This window comes from Adiantum capillus-veneris, chromosome 9 (genome assembly GCF_014529385.1).
Source record: "Adiantum capillus-veneris isolate H3 chromosome 9, ASM1452938v2, whole genome shotgun sequence".
NCBI classification, from domain to species: Eukaryota; Viridiplantae; Streptophyta; class Polypodiopsida; order Polypodiales; family Pteridaceae; genus Adiantum; species Adiantum capillus-veneris.
This window is the reverse complement of record NC_140939.1, coordinates 105,480,530-105,494,788: the sequence shown is the minus strand read 5'-3', so window position 1 is coordinate 105,494,788 and position 14,259 is coordinate 105,480,530. Positions and strand designations below refer to the sequence as shown.

The 14,259-nt window shown below is 42.8% G+C and overlaps 1 protein-coding gene across 1 annotated transcript; it reads right to left on the bottom strand.

Moving 5' to 3' along the window:
* Positions 1-9,385: 9,385 nt before the first annotated feature.
* LOC147450929 (uncharacterized) lies at positions 9,386-11,229 on the bottom strand. Its single transcript, XM_086520832.1, has 3 exons — positions 11,029-11,229; positions 10,386-10,802; positions 9,386-10,214 (listed from the first exon to the last, which is right to left on the bottom strand). The coding sequence occupies exons 1-3, from the start codon at positions 11,072-11,074 to the stop codon at positions 9,658-9,660; spliced, it is 1,020 nt and encodes a 339-aa protein (XP_086376958.1). The 5' UTR covers positions 11,075-11,229; the 3' UTR covers positions 9,386-9,657.
* Positions 11,230-14,259: the final 3,030 nt, after the last annotated feature.

The window sequence follows — 14,259 nt, the reverse complement described above, 5'->3', positions numbered from 1 at the left end:
TGATGAAGATGAAATGAAAACTCCCTCATGCAGTTTATAGGATCTCTTTTGTGCTGCCAATCACGAACGATCTAGGAGGCTCGGGTGTGGCAAACTATGTTGGGTGCATTTTCAAAACCCTGTTTTTTGTAAATTTTTACATATGGACATGACACGTGATGCCAAAAGGGTGTGTGGATTTCTTTTTGTGGGTATTTTAGCTTGCTTTAGCAATATATGCAAGGCAAGTTACTAGGATAGCGCCAGCTGTCGGGTTATTGTATGTGCCTGTTAGTGAGTTTTTTGAAGTGAGACTTGTAGATAACTAAAACTCATGTACAAACTTAAAAAAGTTCAGTAACAATCTAGAAATTTTCCGATTTTAGACCGTTGTGCCTTCTTGATGGTTTCTGATGTAGTTTTTCCCTTGCCTTGCCTTCCCTACGTGTAGTCGTGTTGGGATAGCTCTCTGTTCGCATCAATTTTTCATATAGCGGCATGTAGATTCAATTTTGGTCATCCTCAAATTTCTTGCCAATAATTTTAAAAGATTTCTTCCAAGCTTTAAAGTTCCCCAATTGGAGTTGTGCTCTTCAAGTTACGACTAGTTTGCTATAGGGTTATGGCTATGGTAGCCTAGTGGCAAATTGTGTACAGACAGATTGGGAGGGCATGTATTTAAAAATTGTGGAATTGATGTTGAAGGTGTGGGTTTGTGATGTTAAATTGTGAAAGGGGAGGCCCTTGTATTCATATGCATTGGTTGGCGTGTGTTGTAAGTCCGTGCTTTGACAAGGTTTTCTCCTATGTGCTATCGTCCTTTGGGTGGGCGTGTGTTTGTAAGTTCCCGAGGGAGCATAGGACTTTTGGTTGGGGTTTACTAAGAGTGGTTTTGGGATACATTTTGGTGATGAGTTTGAAGTTTTAACGCTCCTGGGATATAAAGCTATAGAGGTGTCCCACTTTTTCTTTTGCCCAACAATGTGTACCCGACTGTTTACACACAAACATGACTATTTACAATGTGTACATGTCACACCAAGTTTGGAACTTGAACCCACTTTGCAAAGCTCCTAAATGCACATATTTACATCTTTTTGTACATATAATCATGCATATATATGCTAATTTGTACATGCCAAAAGCGGTCTATCATTATCGCCCATGCCCAAGTTGAGTATTTATGCTCAACACTTGCATCAAACAGTGACGTAAACCCTTGAAAGTGACCACAAAGCTCCTCCTAGATCATATGGAAACTTACCAACCTGGATAACACCATCTATGTATGCAAGCATGTCACTCACATCAAAGGGAAAAACATATTTTTTCTTGATAAAATTCCAGTGCCCACCTGGATCCCAAGCTCAATATGAATCTTCTCCAAGGTTGGCACATGTTATCTCACACCATAAGCTATCACAATCATTCAAAACCATAGCTAGTTCAAAATGCATCTCATGGCTCGAGCTCATCCCATCGATCATCATAAATCTCACATCATCTTCTTGATGCATCAATTTCTCTAAATTTTATGCCCAAGAGACCATCACTCCAACCACTAGTAGCTCCACTCCAAAATTTGAAAAGCAGCTCAAAAACACTATCAATAGCATCTTCTCCTTCCACACAAGGTGTTTTCCACTTGAAAAGTTGGAAACATGCATACAAATCCACACAAGACATCTTACCACGTTGGAGAGGGGGAATGGGGGAACACACCCGATGTTAAGTATGGAGCCTGATTTACCCTTGTAATTTTCTGTGGTAAAAGCGCACATTTGTAAGGCTCCCATTATGAGGAGAAGCCATCGTGCGTGAAGGAAAATCACTCATCGGAAACCAAAATTTTCACGGACAAGAATCAGGGGCAACTTTAAAGGCCTCAGGGGCGGAGCTCCCCGAGACTTTTTTTTTCGCCGGAATATTATGGCCGGACGGCGGCCGGAAAGTGGTCGGAAAACAACCGGTTGGTTGGCCGGTGGCCGGTAGTCAATGGCCGATGGCTGGTGGTCGGAAGTCAATGGCCGGTGGCCGGTGGTCGGAAGTCAATGGCCGGTGGTCGAATTCAAAAGCGGACAATCATGGAACGAGCACGAAGCATGCGGCTACATGCAGGCCTACCGCTTGAGCTTTGGGCGGAAGCTGTAAGTACGTCTGTGTACTTAATCAATCGGTCACCCTCAACGGCATTGGATGGGGGAGTTCCAGAAGAGGCATGGACAGGTAAACCGGTGAATTATGCATTTCTCAAAGTGTTTGGGTGTGAGGCTTTCATGCACATAGATAGAAGCCTAAGATCAAAGTTAGATGCAAAGTCCAAAAAGTGTTTCTTCATTGGCTATGGAGAAGGAGACTTTGGGTATCGCCTATGGAATCCTGAAGATGGTAAAATCTTAAGGAGTAGGGATGTAATTTTTAACGAACAAAATATGTACAAAGATTACTTGGAAAGAAAACAAACAAAAGAAACAGGTGATGAGTACATGGAGCTTGAGGACGGTGAAGACTTAAGGACTGCAAACGGTGACAATGTGCAACAACGTCAACCAAATGAGGAGCCTCAACCTATTCCCCGAAGATCTACAAGAGCAAGTAGACCTCCAGAAAGGTTTGTTCCTTCCTTCAACCATCTCTTGATCTCAGATTCTGGAGAGCCGAAATCATATGAAGAAGCTATGCAACATGAATCCAAAGAAGAATGGACGAAGAGCATGCAAGTGGAGATGGACTCACTACATCGCAACCAAACATGGGAGTTGGTTGAGTTGCCTAAAGGTAAGCGGGCACTTCAAAACAAATGGGTGTACAAGCTAAAGGAAGAAGAAGGTGGGAAGAAAAGGTACAAGTCTAGGCTTGTGGTAAAAGGTTTTTCTCAAAAGAAAGGTATTGACTTCAATGAAATATTTTCTCCTGTTGTAAAAATGAACTCAATTAGGCTTGTCTTAAGCTTGTGGCTGCTCATGATCTAAATCTCGAGCAAATGGATGTAAATACGGCATTCCCTCACGGTGGCTTAGAGGAGGAAATCTACATGCTTCAACCAAAGGGGTATGAAGTAAAAGGTAAGGAGAAAATGGTTTGCAGATTACAGAAGAGCTTGTATGGTTTAAAGCAAGCATCAAGACAATGGTACTTGAAGTTTGATCGATGGATGTTGGATCATGGATTCACAAGATGCAACTCGGATCACTACGTCTACACGGAGAATTTTGGGAGATGGGAAATTCATCATCCTAATGCTGTATGTTGATGACATGTTGATTGCAAGTGCTAACATGCAGGACATCGAAGACCTAAAAGAGGAGCTGTCCAAATCTTTTTCAATGAAAGATTTAGGTGCTGCAAAGAGGATACTTGGTATGAAAATATCAAGGGACATGTCGAAGAAGACAATAAAGCTATCTCAAGAAGATTACATCAAGAAGGTACTAGAAAGGTTTGCAATGTAAAATGCAAAACCAGTTTCTACACCTTTGGCTGGTCATTTTAAACTAACGAAGGATATGTGTCCAAAGACACAAGAGGAGATAGCCTATATGTCTAAAGTTCCATATGCTGCAGCGGTAGGTTCTCTAATGTATGCTATGGTCTGGACAAGGCCAGACATTGCACATGCAGTGGGAGTTGTGAGTAGGTTCATGGAAAACCCAGGTAAAGAGCATTGGCAAGCTGTGAAGTGGATACTTAGGTATCTAAAAGGGACAACAACAAATGCTTTGTATTTTGGAGGAACTGATATTTTTCTAGAAGGGTATGCTGATGCAGATATGGCAGGTGACAAAGATACTCAAAGGAGCACTACTGGCTATGTGTTCACAGTTGGAGGCACATCAGTAAGTTGGGCTTCAAAGCTGCAGAAAGTGGTTTCACTTTTTACCACGGAAGCAGAGTATGTAGCAATGACGGAGGCAAGCAAAGAAATTCTGTGGCTTCACAGATTCTTAGAAGAGCTTGGAATCAAACAAGACAATTGTGTCTTGTACAGTGATAGCCAAAGCACTATCCATCTTGCGAAGAACTCAGCCTTTCATTCAAGGAAAAAGCACATTGAGGTGAGATATCACTTCATACGCACTCTTTTGGAAGAGGGACAACTAAAGCTAGGAAAGGTGCATACAAGTGAAAATCCTGCAGACATGTTTACAAAGGTGGTCAACAAGGAGAAGTTGAGCTTTTGCTCATCTTCAATCGGCATTCAAGGATAAGAAGCCAGAATGGAAAGCAGTCACAGGTTTGGTTTGGAGATAAGTCTCCAAGTGGGAGATTGTTAAGTATGGAGCCTGATTTACCCTTGTAATTTTCTGTGGTAAAAGCGCACATTTGTAAGGCCCCCATTATGAGGAGAAGCCATCATGTGTGAAGGAAAATCACTCACCGGAAACTAAAATTTTCACGGACAAGAATCAGGGGCAACTTTAAAGGCCTCGGGGGCGGAGGCCCCCGAGACTTTTTTTATTCCGCCGGAATATTATGGCCGGACGGCAACCGGAAAGTGGTCGGAAAACAACCGGTCGGTTGGCCGGTGGCCGGTAGTCAATGGCTGATGGCCGGTGGTCGGAAGTCAATGGCCGGTGGCCTGTGGTCGGAAGTCAATGGCCGGTGGCCGGTGGCCGCATTCAATGGCCGGTGGCCGAATTCAAAAGCGGACTTGTCTTCTCAAGGGCGGCCACATATGGGCGGATTGGAGGGTCCTATTTGGACTTATTCGCACAAGGGCGGCTACACATGGCTGTCTCTCATAAGAGAGGGCAGCCCTTTTGGCCTATGAAAGGAGGCCATTTCTACACACTTTTCATAGTGTGAAGTTGATGCAACAAGGTGAGTGTGTGGTGGTGAGAGTTAAGCAAGGCGGGAGCTCCATTAAGGGTATAATCCCTTTGTAAACTACTTCTTGTTTTGAAGTACTAAAGCCATTGAGTGGCTGCTTTCCCGTGGACGTAGCCCACATTGGGTGAACCACGTATATCGTGTGTACTCTCTCTCTCTCTCTCTACTCTATAATCTCGTGTATATAAATCTGTCTCTCTCCATTAAGTAATCTACTCAATTATCTATTTAGCTACGTCTTATTTCCTAACACCCGACACAAACACAAGGGCCTTTCTATAGCTCAGGGTATCCACAACACCCCTATCCTCTCGAAAAACACCTTCAAAAATACACTTCTCACTACCAGACCACCGCCTACCCAGTTCTTGCAGCTCACACACTCCACAAATCCACCACACAACGCACACCTATTGCCACGGTCTGTCTCCACCCTTACACACGCACACAGCCGCTCAGTCTCACTCCCTCACACAAAACATCGTTGCTCCGAGGGGGCACACACTTCCACACAGCCGACACCGAAGGGAAACATGAAAGCAGGAGAAAGAGAAGGGGGGAAGGGGAAACAACAACAATGCGGGGAAATAGTGGCTTGATTGCACTTCAAAAGGCATGTACACAGACTTGCACTGCCATCACCATGGCCATTTTCAAGGAAAAGTTACAAAGGGGTTAGCTTGCCAGAGAACTCCACTTTGCAAGCTTCAAACGCCCCCCCCAAAAAAAGCCCCTAATTTGATTAAAATTTTACTTTTATAGGGGGGCCTTCAATTTTGGAAATTTCCCTTTTATTGGTCCATCTGGTACCCTGATTTGGCATCTTTAGGAAGGGGGGTGTTAGTGCCTGATTTATCAGGGCTTTCAGGGCAGTCAGGCTATTACTTTTTGAACTGTAACTAAAACCTTTATCTTTGAACCTTAGGGATAAGTGAACATGGGTATTTTATATTTTGGGGAAGTTAGTTGTGTGTCTCGTGAATTCTCAGGACGAGAAGCAGTTATGTCTATGCCTGTTGATGTAGTGGGCTCTCTCCTGCATTAGTTCTGTGTTTTCTTCTGTATTACTGAATAATGATGATGAATGGCACACTATTTTCCCTCTATCTATGATGTTATGTACCTGTTTCCTTTGCAGTATGGTGTTTGAAGTATGCAGTTTCCTGCTTCCTGTTTGATATGAATTGTATGTTTACTGCATTGGTTATTTGTTATGGCAATGTGTGCCTAACATTTGGCGATCCTGCAATTGGTTCGAATTTTGCCTAAAACCATATGGGTGCTAAGGAATGAATCACAGCGGCGACCTGTTCCCTGATAGTGACCATTTGCGGGATTTTGCGAACTGGAAAACACAGGGGGAAGAGTCTGAGGAGTATGCATCACAATTCTTGAAAGAATTCTACCCACAACTGCCCAGCGAAGTCAGAATTCTCATTCTCGAAAAGGTAGTTACAAAACTGTTACCCTTTGGAGCCTGTAATTTACCTTCAAACTACAATGTGCATAATCAAAGAATGCTAGTACAATAATCTAGACAAGGGAGAAGCAGCAATGCATGAGTGAATCAGGGCAGGGGTCCAATGTTCCACAACATTCATATGGAACAAGGTTTAGACTTAGAAGGGAATTATCTGCAAGGGGGAGACAAGGAGATGAGTTAGATGGTGATGATCAACAAGAACCAGTAGGAGAACTTGCTGCAGGGGCAGATATTGTTGGGGAGGGGACTGAACTGCATGAACCTGAAGACAGGGTGCAGGAAACCCCACCTGCAAACCAAGAAGGCCAACAATTGTCATAAATTGGCTAGATTCCGTTTGACAAAGGTAGACGCACGCTGTATGATATCGACACCAAAACATATAATCCTCTCACGCCTTATGAATTGGAGATGTCCACGGCAAGGCGGGATCAGCTTGAGCAGGAGGCCATTTATCGACTTATCCCAAAAGGACAATACTGGCACTAGAACTTCTGAAGCACCAACACAGAAGAAGGGCAAGAGGAAGCAGGTTCAATGGAAGGATACTGGGTAGTTCCATCTCAAAATCAGACGGTGAATTTTCCCAGTAAGGTGTTGGAATTTCTTTGGTTGGGCACCCTTGGAATTACAATTATAGGGGTGTCAAGCACTCAACAAACATGAAATATGGCATAAAGCTAGTAATACCAAAAGAGCTAGTCACTCCAGAGGAGTACTATCATGAGGAACATAGGCCAACTCAAGAGGAACATCGGCCTACGTAGAAGGAACATAGGCCAATTTCATGAGGAACATCGAACAACTCAGCAAACAGACATATGGGTTTAGGGTTTAAGGTTTGGGCCTCAACAAGAAAACCAGATGGGTTCCTCAACACCAATTCAAAATCAGGCGGTGGATTTTTCAAAATTTTTGGAGTTATACCAAAATCAAAGAAAAAGGAGGGAAAGATGTAGAAGGCGAAGATGATTCAAACAGGCGGGAACTGTCTCCTAGAAAGCTGAACAGTGGATCAATCACATTAGTAATTACCACAATAGTTACCCTACAGTAACTTCTAGAAGGCTATAAATAGAAGTTCCATTGCTCCCAAGAAAGCTTGCAATGATTTTTGATTTTTTTTCAATTCCTCCATTTTGTACATAGTTGAAATTTTTAGTATCTCTTTTGTTTTGATCTTGCTCTACACTTTCTCCCCAGATTCTTATGAACTGGATCCTTCTAAACTATCAGAGGTATGTCGATCTTGCTTTTCCTCTTAATTTGCTAGCCTGAGAGATCTCTTCATGAACTCTTCAAAACTCTTGGTTGGATATGGGCCATCTTTTGCAACCCTTTGACCGAGATTCTATTCAGAAATACATCCTTATGCTTGTTGGGGTGTTCATCTATCCTACTAGATCCTTGAACTCTTCCACTAGCATCTTTGTCCCTTTCATTCCCTTTCTCTTCAACATGCACGAGCATACAGATTATTGATAGAGTGGAATATGCACACCATTGTGCCTAGCCACAAGGAAAGGAAAATTCTTGACCCAGGCTACCCTGGGCTACTACATCACGACTAGGCACACATTGGCCAAACTCTATGGAGCGCTCTTGTATAGAAAGCAAGGGCCCTACACAAGAAGATTTATAGATTTTCTCATGTAGGAAAACGGAGTCTTTTTCAATGTTTTTCATACAATGCATAACATCATGAGCTTCTGTTCGAGAGGCATCGCATACCTAGCTAGGTATGATTGGGGGTAGGGGACCGCCGGCCCGGTGGAGCTTCTGTTCGAGAGGCATCGCATACCTAGCTAGGTACGATTGGGGGTAGGGGACCACCGCCCCCCCCACCGGGCCGGCGGTCCCCTACCCCCAATCGTAGCTAGCTAGGTATGCGGTGCCTCCCTCACAGAAGCTCATGATGTTGAGGTAACTCACAATGTGGGAATTATTGTGAGAATTTGTCCAAAACTTCTTGTGCTAGAACCCAAGACAGGTCGATTTCATATGAGACTTCTCTTACATCAACCACGTCTTTGATTTGTGTTGCCTAATTGATCAGGCAAAGCTGCAGAAGAGGCGACTACACTACAGCTTTGTGTATTTCTAGAAAGCCTTTAACAGGGCCCCGCACCATAGGCTCTTTGAGTGCCTTCAAATGCTTGGTGAGCCATCACATATGATTTGGGGGACTTACTCTCTTAAGAGTAGGTGGCAGACCGAGCACAATGCATAAGAGCCACCTCAAAGCCCACTTCTAACACCATTGGTGGGAAGGAAGGGCGCCCCACTCTTACGGACGTTGTATGGTCTCTTGGTCTCTACATTGACGAGATATCAACGGTATGTTCTTTGGGCAAAGAGGTGCAGCAGGTCTTGCATGTACCCTAGTCTATCTTATGCTACATGGTGACCCAAAGTAGTCACTTATCAAAACATATAGCATATCATTTAAGTTAACTAGAGAGGATCATTTTTACTCCAAAATATGTTTTCATTTAAGTGGGGTGAGGGATTGTTAAGTACACCTGCAGTGTAAATATAGCATAGATATAGGGATTTTATTATCTCTTGAACGCCTTGGTATTGGAGTCATAAGATGCACCACAACTTCATCTACAACTCCATCTTCATACTTTGGATGATGAGCTTTCCACCAGAAAGAGGCCTCACAGTGAGCCTTGGAAAGACCAAAATTCTGATTTTTCATCCAAAATTCTGATTTTTCATATATCCAAGAACATCAGAAGTAAAGCCCTATTCACACTAGCAAGAGGCCCGATCGCGGTGCCTTGGAATTACTTTCACATGCACTACATGGCCCTTTCTCCATGGCGAGTCTGACAAGCGAGGTGTAGTAGGTGTAGCAACGGATGGCGCACTCGGAGCTAGATTGGCCATATTCTCGAGCTATACAACATAACTTCAAGACCAATAAATCATCGGGACATAATTTCAAAGAGAATAGAAACAAGGTCACATACACATGTTCAAAGGTAGGTAAAATTCCTCGGTTCATGCATAATCACATTGCATAATAACTTTGAAGCTAAGTGCATGCCATGTTTCTCCTCAAAACACATCATCAAGCACTATCTCTTTAAGAAGATTAGGACACTATGAATTTCTTATGTTGGGTTGCTATGATTCACATGTCGCAAAATATGGTTGAACTTGACAAGCCACTATTTGCACCGCATTCAGTACGAATGTGTCTAAGTCCCCTTTTGTATCTATATACAAAGGATTAGATCTTGCTCTGAAGGAGACGGCATTACATAGTTCGACATGATTTTGCAAGCTTCTATCAAATGTACACACAAAGAACTCATCTCAACGTGATCTTTGCTTTATGACAAGAAGTAGAAACTTCACCTTGTCAAAGCCTTGACAATGCTTTCCATTACCTTGGCCATTGAGTTTATAGACTCTAGAAACTTTATAATAGTCTCTTTGTCAAGGTTCAAGCTTTCTGAGCAATCTTGCGCGCCATTCTCTTCCATGGGGATATTCTCTTCCACATTGTCATGTGATGCCGGTTCAGTGTGTTGGTTATTGTTATCGGGCGATGCTGTCGGACTTTGTGAGGCTTCCGCTACCTTTGATTGTACAGGATCCTTGTGAGGAGAGCGCTCATGCACAATTTGAGAAAGGTGGTTTGCGTCTTCTTGCACATGGTTTGTCGTCCCAAGGGACGTTCTTTCATGATGTACTTCATGTTGGCTGAACCCTGGTTGGGGAGATGATGTTGCCCGTCTTCGATTGGCCGAAGGCCTTTCTTTCTCGAGCTTCTTTTGCAAGATTTGCAGCTCTTCTTTCTTGTCAATTTTGGCATTTGGCAGCTCTTCCGTGTCCTCCACTATTTTGACGGTTGATGATTTCGTCTCTCCACGGTGGTCACGAGGCTTCAGCAACAGCTTAGTGTCCCCTACTTTGTCAGTAACACACAACGGCATATGTACAGAAATTCAGTCAGGAACTATTTTATAAACATGTAAAAAAATTGGGCTTCCAATAGCATCAGTAACAGAGCAGAGTCATCCTCATGTGCTTATAAACAAGAAGAAAATTAGGAACAAGGAGATACTAAGCGACGTACCTGAGGATTGGAATGCATGAAGAATCGCAATGAAAACTCTGCGGTTGAACGACAGAGGCAAGCAAGAGGCTTTACGCTCTTCTCGTGACATGACCCAATAGCGGTCAGGGCCGGCAATGAAAATGGCACGCCATGGCTTAAGAAGGCGTCTCCACTTGAGGAAACATTGATTCTGCGTCTTTCGGGCCCCACACTTTGCTGAGCATGCTGATGCAACAGCTTGCCATTTTGAGAACGGCACGCGGTGTGCCGAGCCTTGCATAAGCCACTGCACACCGACCTCGTTCTCTTCCACATTCTCCTTTTTGGCATCCACAAGACACAAAATCTCTTGCACTGTCCATGTGGAGCGCGGAAGCCTCAATGGTGGAGGACCCTTGCCTACTAGCCGCTTCATCTCTAACTTCCGATCCGTTCCTGGTGCAAAAGCCTGTTTATCTACTCATGCTTTGTGTGTGTGTGTGTGTGAGAGAGAGAGAGAGAGAGAGAGAGAGAGAGAGAGAGTCTAGGATCATGGCAGGATTACAAAGGAATTCACGACAAACCCATCAAATTTCCCTCAAAATAGAAGAGATTAGCCATCTTCAAGCAGAGATTAGCATGCAATTTGCAAGCGGGAGAAGAACAACAGAGCAAGAGCTACCTGTTGAGAACTGCCAGGGACTCGGTTTCGGCGAATGAAGACACATGCAATGCTAGTCTCCTTTTGGTTTTGGTTGTTGGGTCCTCATACTATCTATTCGTACTCTATAGAGCATGCAAAATCTTAGCAAATCTAATGGATCATTTTGGTTGCTATGCTCAACGCTCTGTTTTGAGCTCCCTCTACGTGTAGACCACATTTTGTCAGTCATTTTTGAACACATTTTGGCCTCCCCCTCAAGTCTCAAGTGGTAGACCACACTTTGCAAGTGAACACTCTCATTTAACCACTCTTTTACCAACAATGGCCCCTCCAACAAGAACCTAGGCACTATTGCTTTTGCATAAGCATTTTCACCTTCGTCCCACCGCACCGTGAAATACCTTGCATATGAGTTATGACAATGAGTCTGCCCTATTTGGACAAAATGTCCCCATGGTTGAACATAGGTGTACATGTATGTGAGAAAAGTTCAAAGTAGCTCATTACAACATGATGTGGGGTAAAGGCCGGTTAAGAGACGGTCTCCAGAACAAGGGTGGACCCCATCCCAATTTGAAGAATTTTGGAATATGCTCAGAATCTTGTTGATGTGTTAGCTTGTAATTTGTTGAAAATGTACTGATATTGGGGCTTCATCGTCTCTAATGCTTGCGAGGCGTCGTTTGGCATCAAAAATCGAACTTCTCTGCAAAAATATTGGCCATCGTTGTCAGATTATCCTCAGATTTCTAGCTGTCCCTAATCCAATGCGTATCTTCTGCACCTTCTGTAGCTATACTCGGATGAAGAAAACATGAGGAATGGCTAGTACAAGTTAATCGTCCCTATACTGATCCCTTTACCTTAACCTTGCACGAAAAGAGGACACATATATTTCGATTCCTCGGTTTAACCTTCAACACACACTTCCCCTTGATTTTCATGAATGAGGTCGATTGAACCAAGATTCCAAGACTTCTAGGAAAAGGTTGCACTTACATTAATCATGGTTGTTCATGTGAATTGGAAATATAGATCATGGCTTTCTTTATTTGCAGCATTAGGATTATCTCCAACAAAATATATAGATTGAAAACAATCGAATTTTGCTAACTAGGTGGGGAGTACAATATGGGTGTGAAAAGGGGTGGGGGTGGGGGTTCTCCCAATAGTAGTGGAGGTAATTTATGGAGGGCATCATGCCTCTGTCTTTAAATGAACCTAACTAAGGTACATTTTGCAAGAGAGCAAAGATAGCATTCTTGTTGATGTCATGGCCAATTTGTCATTTTCTCTCCGCATGCCTCCTGTTGAAGGTGAATCTACGAAAAACGGTCGCATTGTTGAGGGAAAGAGACAAAAACTCCTCGTTTCTTTGGGTGAAAAAGACCAAATTCCTTGTAGAATGCTCCACTTTTGCTTCATGAAAAAGAAAAAGCTCCTAACAAAATTTGCCATGCTCTTCGTATGGAAGAGCTCTAAATCAAGCCATTCCTCAAATTTTTCCAAAAAAAATGTACGACTTTATATGAACATCAATATCGTAAAAGAAATGGTACTAAGCTACCTACAAGGAGCCCGTTGGGCTTCATTCTTTAATTTCTCACTTTTCCTAAAATATTTGTAGTCTCTTTTCTCATCAAAGTGTGACGTAGAAATTTTATTCCTACGATTTTTTACAGTACTATCCCTCAGCAGTGTTTGAAAAAAACCGGGCTCTAGTGTATTTTAATCGGCTGAAATTATAAAATCTTGGTTAGATTTTGAGCTTGCCTTTAAGAAACCGGTAAACTTACACAAGTTTTAGTGTAATTACTGGCAAAAGCTTCAAATTTTGACCTAAAAACCACGACGATTTCAAGTTTCCCCTTATTTTGATATGTTAGGAGAAATGTATTTTTCTAGCCCTGCCCCTGAGTGTTACTCAACCCACAAACCCAAGCTTGATATTCTTTACTAACAAGATACTATTTGAAAGTCTTCTAAACAAGATACTATTTCAAAGCCTACAAGACTTGAATTGAAAAATGCCCCCCCCCCCCCCCCCCCCCCCCCCACACACACACAAATATATGTGGCTCTTAGATTGCATGCTTCTCCCCACTGGGTTACCTATAGGGCTACCATTTCCCTTGTTTTGATGCTATAGTTAAATCCAAATTAAATTGGTGTCATCGTCTTTTGTGGTTGCCTATTGCAATCATGCCATGCCTTAAATGCTCAACATACCCACATTGAATGTTGGCATCTTTTGTGGAAGGTGACTTAAAGGTTGAGCTTAGCAATTTTAACACACCTATCTGGTTGAAGCATGAAATTTCATCAACAACTCATATTATGGCCATTTCTTCTTGTAAGAGATTATAAATGTTTGACGCTATACCATGAAATTGAAATTGTCGGGGTCTAAGTGATTTCTTTGGATTATTGATCATGTTGTCAAGACATAAATCCTACTAGAGGCAATGCACTAGAAGGGAGAGGAGATGGCAAGAAAGAGGTTATATATAGGAAATTGGGTGGGGACTTGCCAAACTTTAGTTGCTTACGATATAGGTCAAGGTGCAAGGAGTCCCTTGGAGGTGAGATTATGACATATCATGGTTTATGATCCCACATAGGTATCAAATCCATTGGCATAGAAAATGAAATTCGTCAAGTACTTTTTACTATCTGCAGATGGTATTCTGGAGTACCTTGAAAGGTACCGCGAAAAAATCTATGATACACATTTAGGTACTTCTGAGAGACTTAATGGCTGATCCCCAAAGCCAAGTTAGAGGCTAAAATCCCAAGTACAATGATTGTGTTTTTCCAACTAACAACACTCTATACAAAATGATCTAATGCTTCACAATGTCTCTCAGCTCTCCTCTCTATGCTCTCCTTTATCTCCCTCTCAATGCTAAGGTGTGAGTGTGCTTCCCAGTAACATTACTTCACAACCTTGCTAAGCTCACTACAGAATGTGCAGTGGCACCCTTGCTCTAACCCAATATCATCTTGGAACTAGGCATCAATACTAGGCTCTTAGCACTAGGGTACACCTAGGTACAGACTGTGTACCTAGGTCCCTTTGTACAGACTGTGTACAAAGGGACAAGTGTAGCTTGCTGCTCTGCTTCCTCTTTACACTTCATTAAGAGATCACGACTATATCTCTTGGTAGTTTGCTCCCAATTGGTATGTTGGCTCCTCTGTGCAGTCCGAGCAACCAAATTGGCGTCTTCACCAGAAATGGTAGGAGTG

Excerpts from the sequence above, each read along its gene's own strand:
- LOC147450929 (XM_086520832.1), bottom strand. The coding sequence starts at position 11,074 with ATGTGTCTTCATTCGCCGAAACCGAGTCCCTGGCAGTTCTCAACAG. Across the intron at positions 10,803-11,028 it reads TCCCTGGCAGTTCTCAACAG|GAACGGATCGGAAGTTAGAG; the intron begins GTAGCTCTTGCT and ends CTTTTGCACCAG. Across the intron at positions 10,215-10,385 it reads TCATGCATTCCAATCCTCAG|GGGACACTAAGCTGTTGCTG; the intron begins GTACGTCGCTTA and ends CTGACAAAGTAG.